The 18,043-nt window shown below is 35.4% G+C and overlaps 1 protein-coding gene across 5 annotated transcripts; it reads left to right on the forward strand.

Annotated features, from left to right (window-relative positions):
- The first annotated feature begins 20 nt into the window (after positions 1-20).
- LOC121374957 (adenosine 3'-phospho 5'-phosphosulfate transporter 2-like) lies at positions 21-17,793 on the forward strand. 5 transcript variants are annotated; one of them, XM_041502104.1, is made up of 10 exons: positions 21-254; positions 5,098-5,416; positions 6,413-6,534; positions 7,309-7,463; positions 8,722-8,829; positions 9,704-9,801; positions 10,631-10,723; positions 12,410-12,521; positions 13,449-13,518; positions 15,213-17,793. In XM_041502104.1, exons 2-10 carry the CDS (start codon positions 5,189-5,191, stop codon positions 15,358-15,360), a joined length of 1,134 nt encoding a protein of 377 aa, XP_041358038.1. In that variant the 5' UTR covers positions 21-254; positions 5,098-5,188; the 3' UTR covers positions 15,361-17,793. The 5 variants fall into 5 exon arrangements, with proteins under 5 accessions (XP_041358038.1, XP_041358041.1, XP_041358039.1 ...); XM_041502105.1 differs by having other exon boundaries at positions 194-388; XM_041502103.1 differs by having other exon boundaries at positions 194-337.
- Positions 17,794-18,043: the final 250 nt, after the last annotated feature.

Here is an 18,043-nt window from a genome sequence, read left to right on the forward strand (position 1 = left end):
CACAGTTTGTTTTAGTGTTGAATCCAGCTTTCGTTCAAAGATTCTCCAAACTAAGAATAAATAAGTAAATTTAAAAGTTGCATTACCTTTGTAATGTTTATTTTTAATTTTGATTGATTCTTTTATTAATATATAAAACAAGAAGGGTGTTGGGGAGAGAGAGGGGAAAAAACCCGAGTTATTCCGAGAACTTCCGACACAAACGGCGAAAAATACCGAGTGATGTTTCAACTATCGATGTCGTCGTCGTTGCTGTAATTATGTACTATGTTTGTTAATTAGTCTATATCCACTTGGGGTCATAACTGAGCGATTAGAGATACAGCTATTATTGTTGGTAACCAGCTAAAGTTAATGATGAAGTTACTGTGTCATAACGATTAAAAAGGTCCAGTGTCAGTGACACGTTAAGACCCACGTAGCGTTAAAGTAGCAATCTCAGGAATATTTTTTTTACATTAAAGATGCAGATTAGATTATCATCTTGTTTTTCCCAATATTGCATTGTTCTTTAATTTCTTACAAATATTTTTTTCAGAAATATATGTTTTGTAGTATCCTGTTTCTCATAGTGCACATTTAAGTGGCAGCTGAATTCCTTTGTAATAAATGATCTGTAAAACTAATTCTAATTCACTCAACATTTATTTGCAAAATTTGATTGGCTAATCAAATCCATTTGCAGTAGTAACGTGTCGGAAATTTGAGTTTTTCCCAGGAGCCTATTTACATATATTGTACTGAACCCCTGCTTATCTAGACCCGTTTCTCAATTGGGGGCATGGATACTTTTTCATCCAGGCAATAGGATTCTGATTTTCTGTAGGATTTACCCCAGTCGTGTATTGTAGTAATAATATTAATAATAAACTATGGTATAATATCCGCCCGGTCCCCTCCATTATTATTTTTAGTTAGGGTTAAGGGTTAGGGTTAGGGTTGGGGTTATGGCTGGGGTTAGTGCTAGGGTTGGAGTTAAGGTTAGGGGAAGGGGGGACCGGGCGGATATTTTTCTGTCAATAATTATACTATACAGTCATTAAATTAGCTAAATATAAAGTCCACCCCCAAAGCCACCATTACCTACCGAGTCAGAATGTTATCGTCTGCTGTCAACGTCACCCTCGGGTTTGACAGGTCAGTTCGTGTTACAACCCCGCTTTGGGTACGTCCACTCTGTCCAACAGTCCAGTCCAGTCCCATTTTTAACAGATCCGAACACTGAAATACGGCTTCGGGGTGCCCGATCATCGGTTCCCCTTGCACGTGAAGACGACGTCATCAACAATCATACTATTTCGCAGACTAAATGTTATACACGTGTTGGCCAGCATTGCCAAACACAATAACAATTGTAATAACCACAAACAAATATAATTCCCATCACACACCCCCCTTCTTAAGACCCAGTGTGACTAACATTGGTAAAAAAAAAAAAAAATGATGCAGAAAGTTTAATATTATTATGAATTATAAATTATAAATTTCCACATCAATGTGTTTAGTTTACAGCAAAACCCCCCAGAAAATTTGTAGATAGTTAAAGTTCATTCAGGCTTCATCGTGGCAATATTATAATGTTAAAGAATATTCCACCAAGAACAGCCAAATCGTACACCACACATTGATACATGTGTAGCCTTAATGCAAGTATTTCAATGTACTATATATACATTATTTAATACAACAAATATAGTAAATGCATCAACATTCTCATAAACATCTACATATGTACTACTACAAGAAATGCAGTCCACCACCACTATGTCCATATGTCCATGTATACGTGCTTTCAGCACAGCAGTTAATAAAATGTTAAAATATTAACCTTAAGAGTTCTCAAGCACATATGTTAATCACAGTGGTAATGTGGTGAACGATAAAGTCAATATATTTGGATAAACATTTCATAGATATTCAAACACATGCGTGTATGGCATTCCAAGCCAAAGAAATCTTCCAGCCACATACAAATGGCATTCCAAGCCAAAGAAATCTTTCAATCACACGCGAAAGGCATTATGAACCAAAGAATAACTGCGTATATCAATATTTCTATCTATCTATATATATATATATATATATATATATATATATATATCCACCCCCTTTCCAAATGATCCATTGTTTACAAAACAATGGGCTTAAAAATATAATATGGGTTTTTAACGCTATGAAACACATATATATATATATATATATATATATAATACAAGTCACTCTTCTTCTAACTTCCTTTTCTTGGCTGGGCACCTGTCTCTTCTGTCGTCCCTATTGGTAAAATTTGGGTCGATGCTGCCGGGGATGTTGAGAGGTCGCATCTCCGCCAACTGGCCTGTTAAAGACCGGTTCTCTTGATCGGTTATCCGGCGCTGCTTCCTTTCCTCGTCCAACCGCGACTCAAGGCACTGCCACTCTTCCCCCTCCTGCAGCTCTTGTAAGTGGACCGTGGCAGTGCACCTGAGTTCTTGCAGCCTGGTAATGTAGGTTTGTGTCCATTCAATATATTGGTGTAACTTCAATTTGGACGCGGAAGGCGTCTCCGGCAGGATTAACTCGGGCAGATCGATCCCCACTGGAGTTATTGTTGTTTCAGTTGTTGATGTTTCAGGCGTCAGGTCTGGCTGCAGTGCCTCAAACTCTGTCAACAGGGAGTTGAAAAGGTTTGGTACGACAGAAGAGTCAGCTGGTGCTGTAGACAAGGATGTTGTGATAGTCGATGGTGGGATTATAGATGAGGATGGCAAAGTTGTGGTTGATGACGGTGAAGCCTTTGACGATGATGGTGAAGTCATGACAGTTGATGGTGGGGCTATAGCCACTGTTGGCACTGGGGGTGGCATCTTGGGTTCAGTTGCTTGGATGACCGGAGGCAGGAGTGCTCCAGGGTTATGTACCCAGAGTTCGGGAGCCACTCAACCAGGAATGGCAAGTTTGTAGTTTCCTGGGAATGTGCTCTCCGAAGATGTCTTGTCAGGTCATTTGCCCACTTCATCTTCGTGGAACACTCCGTGCACCGGAAATACCGGCACTGCTTCTGATGCACCTCCACCCAGTGCTGCAGGAAGTTTCGTCTCTTCTTAATCTTCCCCATTCTTTCGCATGCTTCGACAGGGCACATGATTCTGCCTGGGATCCATGCTATCCTCTCTTTGTCGATTCTTCCTGCAGTTGTCCGGCAAGGAATTTTCGAAGAGGGATAGCTGGTCCTCCTCTGATACAGTGATGTCCAACAAATAGTCTTCTGCCATTTTAGTGATAAGATATCTGTAAGATAGAAAATATAATAATAATAAAAACAAATATATATATATATATATATATATATATATATATATATATATATATATATATATGGAAATTCCAGTTCCAATACCTGTGTTAAATTTAAAAATTTCAAAACTCCCAAGAAAACCTAAGCACTTGAGTATGTGTATGGATAAATTTCTAATACCATGAACTGATGGCACATTATACCAGATATTAAGATGCTTTCTGTAATGTTAAAATCATTATAAGCTGGCATTACTAGTAAAACGTCAAACCCATGTGATCAATTTACATTCTATACCACATATACGGTACATGTGTAATTTTACCTCAGAAAGGCATAGAATAACCTAAGAATAAAAATGTTGGATATACCCACAAACCATTTTTACGCCGTTTGGCTATTGCTCATCTATCCTTACCAAATATTAATTTGAATTATAACAGGAAGCCTAAAGTAATACCCAGTGGATATTACAACAGTGTATACACAACACCCAAATTGCTAAAGTGCAAATAACCAGATCCATATAATACAAGCATATTTTAGACAATAGCAATTACATATTACAAGAATATCTTTGAGTTTATACACCTAACCATTTATATCCTCTCAGTTATCCATTTGCTCACAAGCATCGAACTTCCATGCTATAGCCAAAATCTATATCCCTGCTCCTGCTTAACATGCATAATAGCCTCATTGATATCTTCCCTACATTTCAATTACAACATTCCTACAAATTTCCAGTTGACAAATATCCAATCCCCAATCCCCAAGTGTGCTTAACTGTTTCACCATAAAAAAAAAATTCACAAAAAAACTAAAGCAGAGCAGATAAGTATTCTCAATGTTTAGTTGCTCGTAGGCTACATACTTGTAAAATTTCACTGACATCGATTGATTCTTTTTGGAAGCAAAATGCATGTTCCTTTAAATTTTATGACATAAATGCTATTTATAAATGGGTGTGACATCACGCCTATATGATGCTGAAAGGAATGCGGAAGCAAGTAATCAGGGGTACAGAAATGAAAAATATTTCACTAGCCTGCCGGACCAGAACCAACTAAAATTTACTAGCCCGCCAGAATTTATACTAGTACGCCAGTGTATAGAATAATATATTAATAATATATAAAAAAAATTATATTCTAATAAAGACAGTTTTTCACAGGTTTTTTTTCATATACGGTAGATTTATAAAATTCAAAATTTATAAAATAAAAACAAAATACCGTCAGTTAGAACAAGACAGATTGCTCGTCGGACTGATAATTGCATTTTTCAACTTGTTTGTGAGAATTTTTACTCGCCTTTGGCGAGTGGGCGAGTACTTTTTACACCCTTGAGTAATGGAATCTTCATTATCGAGCACCAGTTGTCATAATGAGTATTGGGAATAAGTAAAATTAATAATAATGGTTGGCATTGTCATTAATAAAACAGTAAAGTACAACAATGAAATTAGGAGTATCCATTGTATTATCACATATAAAACCGGATATTTTAATTTGTTTGCGCTATAGGGGGCGGGATTTAGCTCAGTTGGTTGAGTGCTCGCTTGAGGTGTTTGCAAGAATGTAATGGTAAGCTGTTTCATGTTTAAGAATGTGATATGTCTTGTGAATTGATAATATCACATGGTACTTAAACTGAACCATAGACTTTATGTTTGGAGTTTGCTTTAGTAAAATATGTTATAGGATGGTGAATTGAGTTGGGATGGCCGGGGTATGAATAGGTGTTAGTAAATTTTATAATAGGTGAACAATATTTTATATGATCGTAATCCTTTAAATAACATCTACTTTTTACTACTTCAGGAATGGTCTAACCATGATGTGAAAGGCTGAAAATAACAATTTATCTTTCCGAGACCTTGAGCCACGACTGAAGTCAGCTGAGATCTAGGATATGTATAACACTGTTCAGTCCTCTGCACGGCGACAGAAAGGACCTATGTTTTTTGACAGTTCTACATCTAAGACACTGTCAATAGAAATGGAAAGCCAGCTTGAGAGACAGAAAAAAGAAGAGATGATCCTGCTCGGTTTTAACCTCTCTAATGTGTCTCGGTCAACACAGTTCATTCTTCTCACCGTGGCAACATTCTTCTTTTATCTTATTTATGGATACATGCAGGTATAATAATACAAGGAGCATTTTGTTTCGAACATTTTGATTGGCAACATTTTCAGTTTTAAATTGCAACAATTTGATGTTTTAATATGGTGTAGTGATTTTTGCAATGTAATATTGACAAACATTTCCCTGTTATTATATAGTTTTTGCTGAGAAATACTTCCAATTTTTCATTTTATTTTAAATTTATTTTCATGCACACGCCCACTTGATGTTTAAAAATCCTGTCATGGGCACATAGCAGCTGTTCAGGCTATTGTGTCTGGGACTGGAGATTAATGGTTAGTGAAAGTGAGGTTTGTGTAATAGTGGTCTTACTTCTCCCCGTTTAGCCGTTAAAACTCAAAATAGGTTGGAGCCAGTACTACAGAAATGTGAGCCGAGCATTAAGCCACTGAGGCAAGGAATAATGTAAAGAATTTTACATATTAAAATTACAAATTAGTTTTATTACTTTTATTGTAAATGAAGTTTATCTGAGATCAAAATAATGACTTCTGTTCCAAGGATCTATCCAGCAGGATATTTCGGCAACGACCCATGTTCGATGGACTGTGGAAAATTAGCATGATTTAATCATACTTGGGATGTTTTTAGGCCATTGAATGATGCAGTGCACCATTGTTAAATTAATTTATCAGAACAGACACAATTACATTTAAATATTTACACATCAAATTGGTACGGGAACAGGAACGGGAACTATTAATGTGCCCCTGTCCATAAGGTTTACACCCATCCCAGGTTTAGCCTTTGACTTCGCCAGTGACCAACCTTGGGATGGGAGTATCAAATTGGTGAATTTTTGGTGCCAATTGCTTTTAGGAAGGGACCTATGTTCCGTAACTCTGAACACCTGGATAAATCCCAGTTTTGAAAAAAATATTCTTGCTTTTTTAAAGCACATTTTTAATTGCATAAGTTAAAAAAAAATATTGCTACATGGCACCTTATATATAATTGGTGTCAGATTAACTGAGTGTTGTTTTTCTTCAGGAATTAATATTTCGCCTTGAAGGATTCCGTCCATTCGGCTGGTACCTAACTCTGGTTCAGTTTGCCTGCTACACAGTGTTTGGTGTCACAGAGCTGCACTTCAAAGAAGACAGAACAAGAAAGTTAGTTTTCACTGTAAAGTGTGTCAGCTTCTCTTATTTGTGCATTACTTGAGTAACATGCAACCCAGTGCTGAAAAGAAAATAGTGTGGTGCATTATTAAAGTTATAAAATATATTGATGCAGTTTATTAGAATCCTATAATTGTTTATGTTGTAGTTGATGTGTATCAAACTTTAAAAATCTTAGTATTGAATATTCTTACACATCCATTTGATACAACATTGAAATTTCTAGCACACAGCAACATATGTTGGAAATCAATTAAAAGATTTTTGAATGGTTGCTGAATGACTTGACATTAAAGCTAAACCATTGACAGAAATTAACGCACTTGAAACTGATTTTTATCTATTCTGTATGCCTATAAGTTATTTCTATGTAAGGTCAAGCATTACAAATTGTTGGAAATGACATTAAATTTCTTTGAAACTTAGATATATACATGTATATATAAGAACTATAATACTATATTTGTGTCTGTTTCATTTAGCTTACAACTCGTATACAAATATATTCAAGTTATGGTTTTGCTTGTTAGATATCATACAGGAATGGATTTTGGTTAAGCATTTGTTTGATAATTATTAAAATGTGGCTAATTTGAGATTTTATAAGCCAAAGACTAAATGTTGTAGCCACTTTGTATAAAAATTAGTGATTGGTTAATTTGGCAATGGATAGGGTGAGCTCTGAGAACTATGTGTTTAAAAACAAGAATGGTACGAAAGTTAACGAAACAGCCAGTCATGTAGGATTTTCTGTCTTACTTGCAGAATACCATTAAAATCATATGGGGTGTTGGCATTTCTCACTGTTGCGACGATGGGCTTGTCAAACACTTCAGTAGGATACCTCAATTATCCAACACAGGTCATCTTTAAATGCTGTAAACTTATTCCAGTTCTTATTGGAGGAATACTTATACAAGGTAAAGTGGATCCATTAATTCAAGATAATGTCATCGTTGTAAAATATTTCAAATCTGTAATTGTATATAAGTCATCAGATCAGATACAACTGCAATTGCAGGTCCAGAGAGGTGCTGGGGGATTGCTTCCACTCATTTAAACTTTCAAAGTGTCCTGAAAATCCAGTCTTTAATCGGATGAATATAATGAAGATTTGTTTTAGGTTAATATCTTGGTCGACTGCATGTTTCTAGGGAAAATTGCCATACATAATTATAAAAAGCATACCCTGTAAAAAACCCAAAATTGGACCAGATTTTCGTCCAAAACTGGACATTTTTAACAGTCCCTTTTTAAATATCAGTACAGAATATAACCTCTTTAAATCAGACACCCCTTAAAACCAGACTTTTCACTTAGTCCAGGGAACATTTTGTTTTCCAAATCTTGATTTGCAATATATCTAGTCAACTGAAAATTGATTAGCAACTATTGTTTAATGTTTTAAAATTGTGTAGTGATCTATGAAACGTGTAGTGAATTGCGGCGTGATACTGAACAAAATGTTCCCTGTAGTCCTGTGGGTGTTAAATTTAGAGGGGTTTTACTGTTATACAAACTGCATGTTAGTCTATTTTGAAATGCTGTTTGCGCCTTAAAGTTGCAGTTCTCCCTAGAAAATTGTAAATCTGCTGCTGAACTGATTTATAAGTTTGACACTTTCACACTTCATGAATCTCAGTGTTGCACAACTTTTTCACAGAGCTTACATTTCATTTCATTTCATCTTATTTCCGTGCTTATATCCAATTAAGGTTAAAGCACGCTGTCCTGGGCACACACCTCAGCTATCTGGGCTGTCTGTCCAGGACAGTGGGTTAGTTGCTAGTTGGTTAATGGTTAGTGAGAGAGAAGACAGTGTAGTGGCCTTACACCTACCCACTGAACACTTAAGAACTCCCCCTGGGTTGGAACCTGTACCAAGCTGCGAACCCTGTACTTACCAGCCTGTAGTCTGATGGCTTAACCACTGCACCACCGAGGCCGGTACAGAGCTTACAACTTTGATTGAAAAAGGTCCCTTGTTTGATTCTTTGATGTATTTTACAAATTAACAAGTTCAATTATTAAACAGATTTTAGATAGATATCTCAAAATATGGCTTTTGCTTTGTATGTGGGGCTTTTTTCCAGTTCAGTTATTATTAAATTGTTTTAATGAAATTGCATTAGAATTGCTAAATTGTGGGGTTTTTTTGTTTTGTTTTTTTTCCTCCAGGGAAGAAGTTCAGCATGATAGACATTGCTGCTTGTGTTTGTATGAGTCTTGGCCTCATACTGTTTACTTTAGCTGACAGCACAGTGTCGCCTAACTTCAACCTTTACGGTGAGACAAATTATAACTCAAACTTAGTAACTAAAGAATCTGATATGCTATTCTTACACATACAGGGGGAAATACCATTACTGTGGCACTTATGCTTGCATCGCAGGATCGAACCACCTCAGTGGACCCATTCAACTGATTGGAGTTTTTCTCATTCCAACCAGTGTATCACAACTGGACAAAGGTCATGGTATGTGCTTTTCTGTCTGTGGGAAAGTGCATATAAAAGATCCCTTGCTGCATTAGGAAAAATGTAGTGGGACCGGCCTCGATGGCGTAGTGGTTAAGCCATCGGACTACAGGCTGGTAGGTACAGGTTCGCAGCCCGGTACCGGCTCCAACCCAGAGCGAGTTCTTAAGGGCTCAATGGGTAGGTGTAAGGCCACTACACCCTCTGCTCTCTCACTAACTACTAACCAACTAACAATTAACCTACTGTCCTGGACAGACAGCCCAGATAGCTGAGGTGTGTGCCCAGGACAGCGTGCTTGAACCTTAATTGGATATAAGCACGAAAATAAGTTGAAATGAAAAAAAAAAAAATGAATGTAGTGGGTTTCCTCTGATGACTACGAGTCAGAATAACCATATGTTTGCCATCAAATAGCCGATGATTAATTAATCAATGTGCTCCAGTGGTGTTGTTAAACAAAAACAAACAAACAAACAATGTGCTCCAATGGCATCGTTAAACAAAAAAACTTTAACTTTCATCCACAATTTTAACATAAACAAAAAATACATAGAGCTCCCCAGGTGGAACTTAGTCCTATACTTAGTTTAGGTTGTTGTCGACCACTCGCAATACATTAATGTATGATAATGAATAATATATATCAAATATATATTTCTGTTTATATTGTTGTATGTTCAGGAGTCATTCTCATACTACTTGCCCTCTGTGCTGATGGAGCTATTGGAAATGTTCAGGAAAAAACACTAAAGCAGTTTGGAGCAACAAATTCAGAAATGGTGAGAAAAAATAAAATAATTTTCTTGGAAAATATTATGTTGAATGACTTTAAAGCAGTATGTATTAAAAGAAAAGTGCTTTTTAAAGCTGTCATTGTTACTTTTGTTTGATTTAAATTTACTTATTTGCAGAAGTCTTCAATAATTTACATAGCGATGCATGTTTATCAGTATTAAAGTTTATAGCGGTGACAATCATCTAGGTTTTTTTTTAGTTTTTTCCAGGATTTTAGCATTGCCTAAAACTTTTTCATGTTCTAGATTAAAAATTCATAGTAACAAAGCTCAAAATATATTTTGTGGAGTCTGAAGTAATCGTCCTGAATAATTACACAGCAGTGCATGTTTATCAGTATTAAAGTTTATAACAGTGACAATCATCTAGGGTTTTTTATATTTTTCCAGAATTTTAGCATTGCCCAAAAACTTTTTCATGTTCTAGATTAAAAATTCAAAGGTTTTTAAAACTGAAGCAAATGCTACAAACTGAAAAATGGTTCTAGAAGTTAGTCTCAAAATTAAAGGTATAGTGTATCTTTTGAAGAAGACAAACATGGGCTAAAGCATAAGATTTATATTATCTTAAAAATCTAATTTTCTTATTATATCACACTACTTTTGAAGACCTTGAACATTTTCCAGATTTTGTTTGTTGTTATTTCCATCCCGAAATATTAAACTGTGTCGATGAGCCATGCACTCGAGGCTAAAATAAAGAAATTGAACTGTTATGAAATAAAGTTCTGGGATTTCACAAATTTATTTTAAAATAACAATAAACTCTGTAATTATGCATGTTTGTAGTATGTTTGTTTTTTCTTTCTTTCAGGTGCTGTATTCTTATGGTATAGGTTTTCTTTATATTCTAGTTGGGATGTTCGTCATGGGTGACATTGTATCAGCATTTCAGTTTTGTAGGGATGTAAGTTTCATTTCATTGTCTTTGTCATAAAAACCTACAATGGTTAATAATGTATTAATCATAAACATTAATTGAAATTGAAAGTTCATGTTTGAATTTCTCTTTGAGAAATGCTTGAAATAGTGGCCTGCAAAAAGCGGTTAATTTTTAGACGTAATAGGTGAAATAAACATTTCCCCCGCTATCCCCCCAATATTATCTCCTAAATTCAAGGGTCATAAATTTGTCAAAAATGGGTAAATAACCATGAAAGTCAAAATTTATCTGTAACAGTACATGATAAAGCTATATACACAATTTCAGCACAATATCTCAAGGCATTGTGAAAACATACATTGGAAAATTATATGTGGAATGGACGGACAGACAGAAGAATGGAAACAAAACCTATAGTTCTGTCTGGTTGGACAGCTAGGGGATATGATACCTGTATGTAATCAGTCCTGGAACAACTCTTATACATGTATTTATTAGTTTGTTAAAGTCCAACCGGAGCGGACTATAGGTTTTGTCTCCGTCCTTCTGTCTATGTGTCTGTCTGTCCCACTTATAGTTTTCCGGATGTTTTTTTCCACAGTGCCTCAAGATAGTGAGCTGAAAGTTTGTGTATAGCTTTATCATGTACTGTTACAGATCAAGTTTGACTTCGATGGCAATTGGAGCGGGACATAGCTCAGTGGTAAAGTGTTCGCTTGCTGCGCGGTCAGTCTGGGATTGATTCCCGTCGGTGGGCCCATTGGGCTATTTCTCGTTCCAGCCAGTGCACCACGACTGGTATATCAAAATCCATGGTATGTGCCATCCTGTCTGGGATAGTGTATATAAAACATTCCTTGCTGCTAATTGAAAAGAGTAGCCCATGAAGTGGTGACAGCAGGTTTCCTCTCAATATCTGTGTGGTCCTTAACCATATGTTTGACGCCATATAACCATAAATAAAATGTGTTGAGTGTGTCGTTAAACAAAACATTTCCTTCTTTGATGGCAGTTGACCCATTTCTGACAGAGTTATGGCCCTTGAAATTTGTTTTCCAGATTTTGTTTTCATAATAGTTCACAATATTGGACAGACAGCCCAGATAGCTGAGGTGTGTTCCCAGGACAGTGTGCTTGAATCTTAATTAGATATAAGCACGAAATTAGGATAAAAGTGAAAAGTAGTAGTATTGTTAGACAATCATGTATAAATGAATTTGTTGTAATGAACGTTTTATGTACCTTATATTACATATTTGTATGTAAAACATTTCTTGATTGTAGTTTGTATTTGCAGTGTTTTCATTCTAGAATTAAGTAATTTATACAGAGATTTATACAGAGATTTATCCACAAATAAATTTGTGGATTGGAAAAATTAGCGCAATTTATTCATAATTTGGACATTTTTAGGCCACTGAATGATGCAATGCACTATTGTTCAATTAGTTTATTAGAGCAGACTCGATTACCGAATTATTTAAACATCACATTGGAAATTTTCAGTGCCACTTGCTTTTGGGATGTGGATTAAGTTCAGCACCACAGAATGCCAGGATAAATTACTGATTATATATATATTTTTTTTAAATAGAGTTCCTTGCAACTGTTGTTTCTATACTATGCAACACATGTTCTATAAGCATTATAAAAAATAACATTTATCACTCCACATCATTTCTGATGAAATATGTTTTTTGTTTCTTTCAGCATGTTGTAGAGACATATGGCTATGCTGTGATATTTTCCATCACTGGTTACATCGGTGTGAATATCGTCCTCACTCTGGTGAAGACGTTTGGAGCTCTCGTGGCTGTAACAGGTTTTTATACAAACTTTCAACATTTACTCAGGGCTGTTCGAGGATTGATCACATGGGAGGGGTGACAGGCAATTGTTTCGTGTACCAGCCACCCAAAAAATACAATTTTACTTAAACCAGGTATATATAGAAAAATAAATTTTGCAGCATTACCTACTAGGCATGAAATAATAATTACAATGCCTCCTGTCTCTCCCATGTTATCAGTTGGAACAGTTCTCACTCAGGCTTTGTAGGGTAGGGAGGAGATTCACTCTTATCTTGTTAGGTAACCAGGTATGTACAGAAAATTGTGCAGAGATGGTCATTACTTTGGTTAGTGACTTTTTATTTGGTGGGAAGGGATGTCAAGTCAGAAACCATATTGAAAAAAAGAAAATTTGCATGGAGCAGGGGGTTTCAAAAACCAAACATTCCCTGCACATGTGCCTGGTCATTCTACAGAAGGTTGTGCTGGGGAGTGAGTCAGTCAGTCAGTCAGTCAGTATGTATGTATGTATGTATGTATGTATGTATGAGGATGATGCTAGAAACCAGATGCATGTGCAGGAATTTTAGCAAGGGCTGGGGGTGAGCAAAGTTTAGAGGTGGGGAAAAAAAGAAAATTTGCTTGAGCGAGGGGCAGGGACCTGGACATAAAGGGTCACTTTTGAGTAAAATTCATCTACATATGTGGTGGAGGTGGGTTTCTTCTATGTTTTGAATTTGTTGTTAAATACACAGGAATTAAACAACATTACAGTTTGTACTCAAAATAGCTTTGTATTAATTGTAGAACCATAATGCTCTTATATATATATATGCATAATTTATTTCCATATTTTTCAATGATTGAATATTCAACATGTTTTGTTTTACTTGTCATGTATATATGAAAATAAATTATCTTTAGTTTCAAATATTAATTCAGTGTTTTATTTATTTCAGTAACTACTTGCAGAAAAGCTGTTACAATTATTCTTTCTTTCATGTTTTTTGCCAAGCCATTTACATTACAGTGAGTATATAAAACAAAATGAGAAATCTAATGCTTACTTTGTCTGTCTTATCAGTCAGTCACTCTTTCTGTCTGTCTATCTGTCCCACATATAGTTTTTCAGACTTTTTTTCCACTATGCCTCAAGATATTAAGCTGAAATTTTGTGTATAGCCTTATCGTGCAGATTAGGTTTGACTTTCATGGTGATTTATCCATTTCTCACAGAGTTATGGCCCTTGAAATTAGGCTCTCCACAAGCACTCGAGTACTTGGGAACGGGCTAAATCTAGCAAGACTCTCAAGTCCATTCACAGGACTCGAGTACCCGTGCAAGGAAGAGCACTCTAATTTAATTCAATTTTTTATGTTATTTTGCCATATGATTGCCGCTGGTTACATTGTAGGGCTATGAGACATGTCAGGAAAACACAAGTGGAAGGTGTGAAATGCAATACAATGGCATCATTTGGCATCCGTGTTTAGCATTGGAATTAAGATGCATAATGCTATTTCACTTTAATCCTTAGTCCGATTATAATCAAGTGTAAGTGTTGGGTACTCAGAACTGGGTCGAGTATGACCCTCAAGTACTCGAGTCCAGTATTTTGGACTCGTGGAGGCCCTACTTGAAGTAGGAGATACCAAATGTTTTTGAGTCTGGTAGGGAACATGTATTGCTTTAGAGTACAGTTCTCTTAAAGGGACATTCCTGAGTTTGCTACACTTTTTAAGATGTTATCGACTAACAGAGACCTTTTAACGATCATAATTACATATCAAATATATTTTTCTGCATAATATATTAGTGGCTGTATATTAAACGTGTTTCTGATCGTTCTAATATCTGTACTAGGTTAAATTTCATTTTATTTCCTAAAATATATTTTTTCATACATACGAAATTATTTGAAGACAAAATCCAGTTTGGGCTTCTTACAAATATTAAGATGACCAGAAACAAATTAAATATACATACACTGATATTCTAAACAAGAAAATATATTTAACATGTAAGTTTAATCGTAGAACTATTTTATTAGTCGGAAACATCTTACAATGTAGCAAACTCGGGAATGTCCCTTTAAAACAATTATTCTATAGGTGTTCTAATAAAGAAATGTATTTCTCTCTCATTTTAGGGACCTTGATTACTACAACACCATAATCTTTACCTTGATTACTACAACACCATAATCTTTACCTTGATTACTACAACACAATAATCTTTACCTTGATTACTGCAACACAATAATCTTTACCTTGATTACTACAACACAATAATCTTTACCTTGATTACTGCAACACAATAATCTTTACCTTGATTACTACAACACAATAATCTTTACCTTGATTACATTACAACAACACAATAATCTTTACCTTGATTACAACAACACAATAATCTTTACCTTGATTACAACAACACGGTAATCTTTACCTTGATTACTACAACACAGTAATCTTTACCTTGATTACTACAACACTAATCTTTACCTTGATTACTACAACACAATAATCTTTACCACATGTGAATAGGATTGCACAATGTTTAGATTGAAACACTTTGTGAAAAAAAAGTTATATGACATATTTTGAACCAATTAGAATGGTGCATAAATTGACACACTTTAATTATTGATTATTAATTACTGCGTTGTATCGGTGACTTGATCTCAGTCCACATGGTATCGACGTGTCCATTTTATTTTCAGATATTTGTGGTCTGCATTGGTCGTTGTGCTGGGAATATATCTGAACCTGTACAGCAAAAACAAGGCTGACTGGGACAACAAAATGAAGAACTTGTTAGCAAGGACGAGATTCAAGCCCAAGATTCTATCTCCAGAAAATATTGTTTGAATGATGTGTAGTGGTCATTATAAAAAGGAGGAATTTGCATCTCTTTCTCTGAGTGGTAAAGTGCTCGCCTGATGTGTGGTCGGTCTGGGATCGATCCCCATCAGTGGCGTGGACCCAATGTGGCCTGTTTCTTGTTCCAGCCAATGCACCACAACTTGTATATCAAAGGCTGTGGTATGTGCTATCCTGTCTGTGGGATGATGCATATAAAAGATTCCTTGCTACTAATGGAAAAATATAGTGGGTTTCCTATCCTAGACTATGTCAATATTAACAAATGTCTGACATGCAATAGCCGATGATTAATAAATCATTGTGCTCTAGTGTTGTCATTAAACAAAACAACTTTAACTTTTTTACTCACTCTCTGTTTTGGGGTGGGTTTTTTCTGAAGTAACAGACATGACAGTGGGGGCTCATTTTGTTAGGTCAGGTCAGGTCAGTGTTTAATGTGCACATTCAGAACAAGCTGTTGTAGCGCATGCCTGTCCAGGACAGGTCATTTTGTTCAGGTCTTTTCTATTTATATACAGTAGATTCTATGTAATCTGAATTTTTGGTGGAAACTGTCATGACAATAACTTGGCTGACATATTCAGTTGAACATTGTGTACATACCAGCTAATTTTTTCAGTACCACCTTTAATCCAGTTAAACCTTCCAACTACTGGATTAATTTTTGACAAACATCACACTGAGTGGGTACAAGTGTATAACTTCTACTCACATTTTTTCACTTAAATTTTTATGAGTACATAAAATAATGTTTATACGTGAAAGAGCAAGTATTATTTTCGAAGGCTTTCTAAAACTTTTTTTTTTAAAGTAGTTAATGTTGTTTAAAATTACGCAAAAAATCAATAACACACATTTGTGGCCATTATTCCCATCACTTTGTTTTATTGTCCACAGTTTTGTTTGGAAATGAACTCATATCCCAATATTTTTTATTTTTGGTTATTGATATAACAGTCAAATTTATGATCAAATTAGCCGTCACAATCGGCTATCAAAAAAAAGTAAAGTTTGTTTTATTTAACGACGCCTCTAGAGCACATTGATTCTGACATATTTCTTTAAAGGAAACCCGCTGTCGCCACATAGAGTACTCTTTCCGATAAACAGCAAGGGGTCTTTTATATGCACTTTCCCACAGACAGGACAGCACATACGACAGCCTTTGATGAACCAGTTGTGGGCCACTGGTTGGAACGGAAAATAGCCCAAACTGCAACTCAATCAGCTATCAATTCCTCAAAATGACTGCGACTTTCCACCATTGTTGTCAAGCATAAAATACTCTCCAAAACCCAGGCATTTCTCACAGAAAAACAAAAACGTAAAGCAGCCAATTTTGTCTCGATCAAAGTTATTTCCTGTTTTATTATTTCCGACCATTTACATGTGCAAAGGGGCAGGAAATATGAATTAGTGAAGGCACTGCATACCGTATACAGTTTATCTCGCCTGCAGTAGTCAGAAGGTTTAGACAGAGTCCACTGTATTGTATTGACAGACTTGCTGAAGTGTCGTAAACATTGCTACAAGCCACTGCAGGAGACTAGTGCTTTTTGGTTTTTCTTCCGCCACTCTGTGACCAATTTGTAAACATCTCTTTTTTGTGGATTAAACTTATGAACAAGGCTCTGATTTGTGAGGTGATTTCAACGTTGGCATAATTGGTGAAATTGGGAACATTATTTTTCATATTTTTGTATTGAAAAAATATTAATCATTGATGTTATTGGCAAATTTGTTGGTTATAAATATGATATAATCAAATGTGAGTACTAAATATGACATAATCAGTTTTTGGAACTGAATATGACATGTTAAATTTTGGTACACATTCAAAATGTCAATTTATGAATGACTGTTTCTAGTATTAAAAGTAATATGCTATTTCAATACCATGCTTTATTGCAGCTTTGGGAAGAAATCGTTCAGATGTTAAAGAATTATATCATTTATATATTGGCCATAGATAACATCTTTGAGTGGATGTGGATTTCATGGGTAGTGTTGTAATATTGGTGCCATACAAATGGATGTACATGAACAAAAGCTAGTGTACTGGAATTTTCTTTTAACGAAAATCTCCCTACTTGTTTTGGTATTTATTTAACATGTCTGGAAATTTCATGTAGAATAATAATATTGCTGAGGCATTCAGGGAAATTTTTACTAACAATTATAACTTACAGTGTATCATATAAATTGGGTTATTTTTTAGATGGATATTGGGTTAAAAAATGGACATTGGGGAAGCATTTTAATCTAATTTTGTTGTCTCTTATTTGTTGGGTAGTACTTATTTAATACAATCTTTGCATCTGTTTTATATTGTTTTATTGTGTGTATTTGTTACATGGAAGTTTTTACAAGGTGTTTATAAAACATAAAACTATTTATAATTAAACACAAATTTGGAAATTGTGGTTTTGTTTTATTACTATTTTGGTATTACATTCATCTGGTGGGAGGGGGTGGTAAAGTGCTTGCATGATACATGGTCAGTCTAGGATCGATCCCCATTGGGCTATTTTTCATTCTAGCCAGTGCATCATGACTGGTATAGCAAAATGTCATTCTATGCTGTCTCTATATTTAAAAGATCCCTTGCTACTAGTGGAAAAATGTTGCAAGTCTCCTCTTGAAGACTACCTAAATGTCAAAGTACTAA

This window comes from Gigantopelta aegis, chromosome 6, assembly GCF_016097555.1.
Source record: "Gigantopelta aegis isolate Gae_Host chromosome 6, Gae_host_genome, whole genome shotgun sequence".
Lineage (NCBI taxonomy): Eukaryota > Metazoa > Mollusca > Gastropoda > Neomphalida > Peltospiridae > Gigantopelta > Gigantopelta aegis.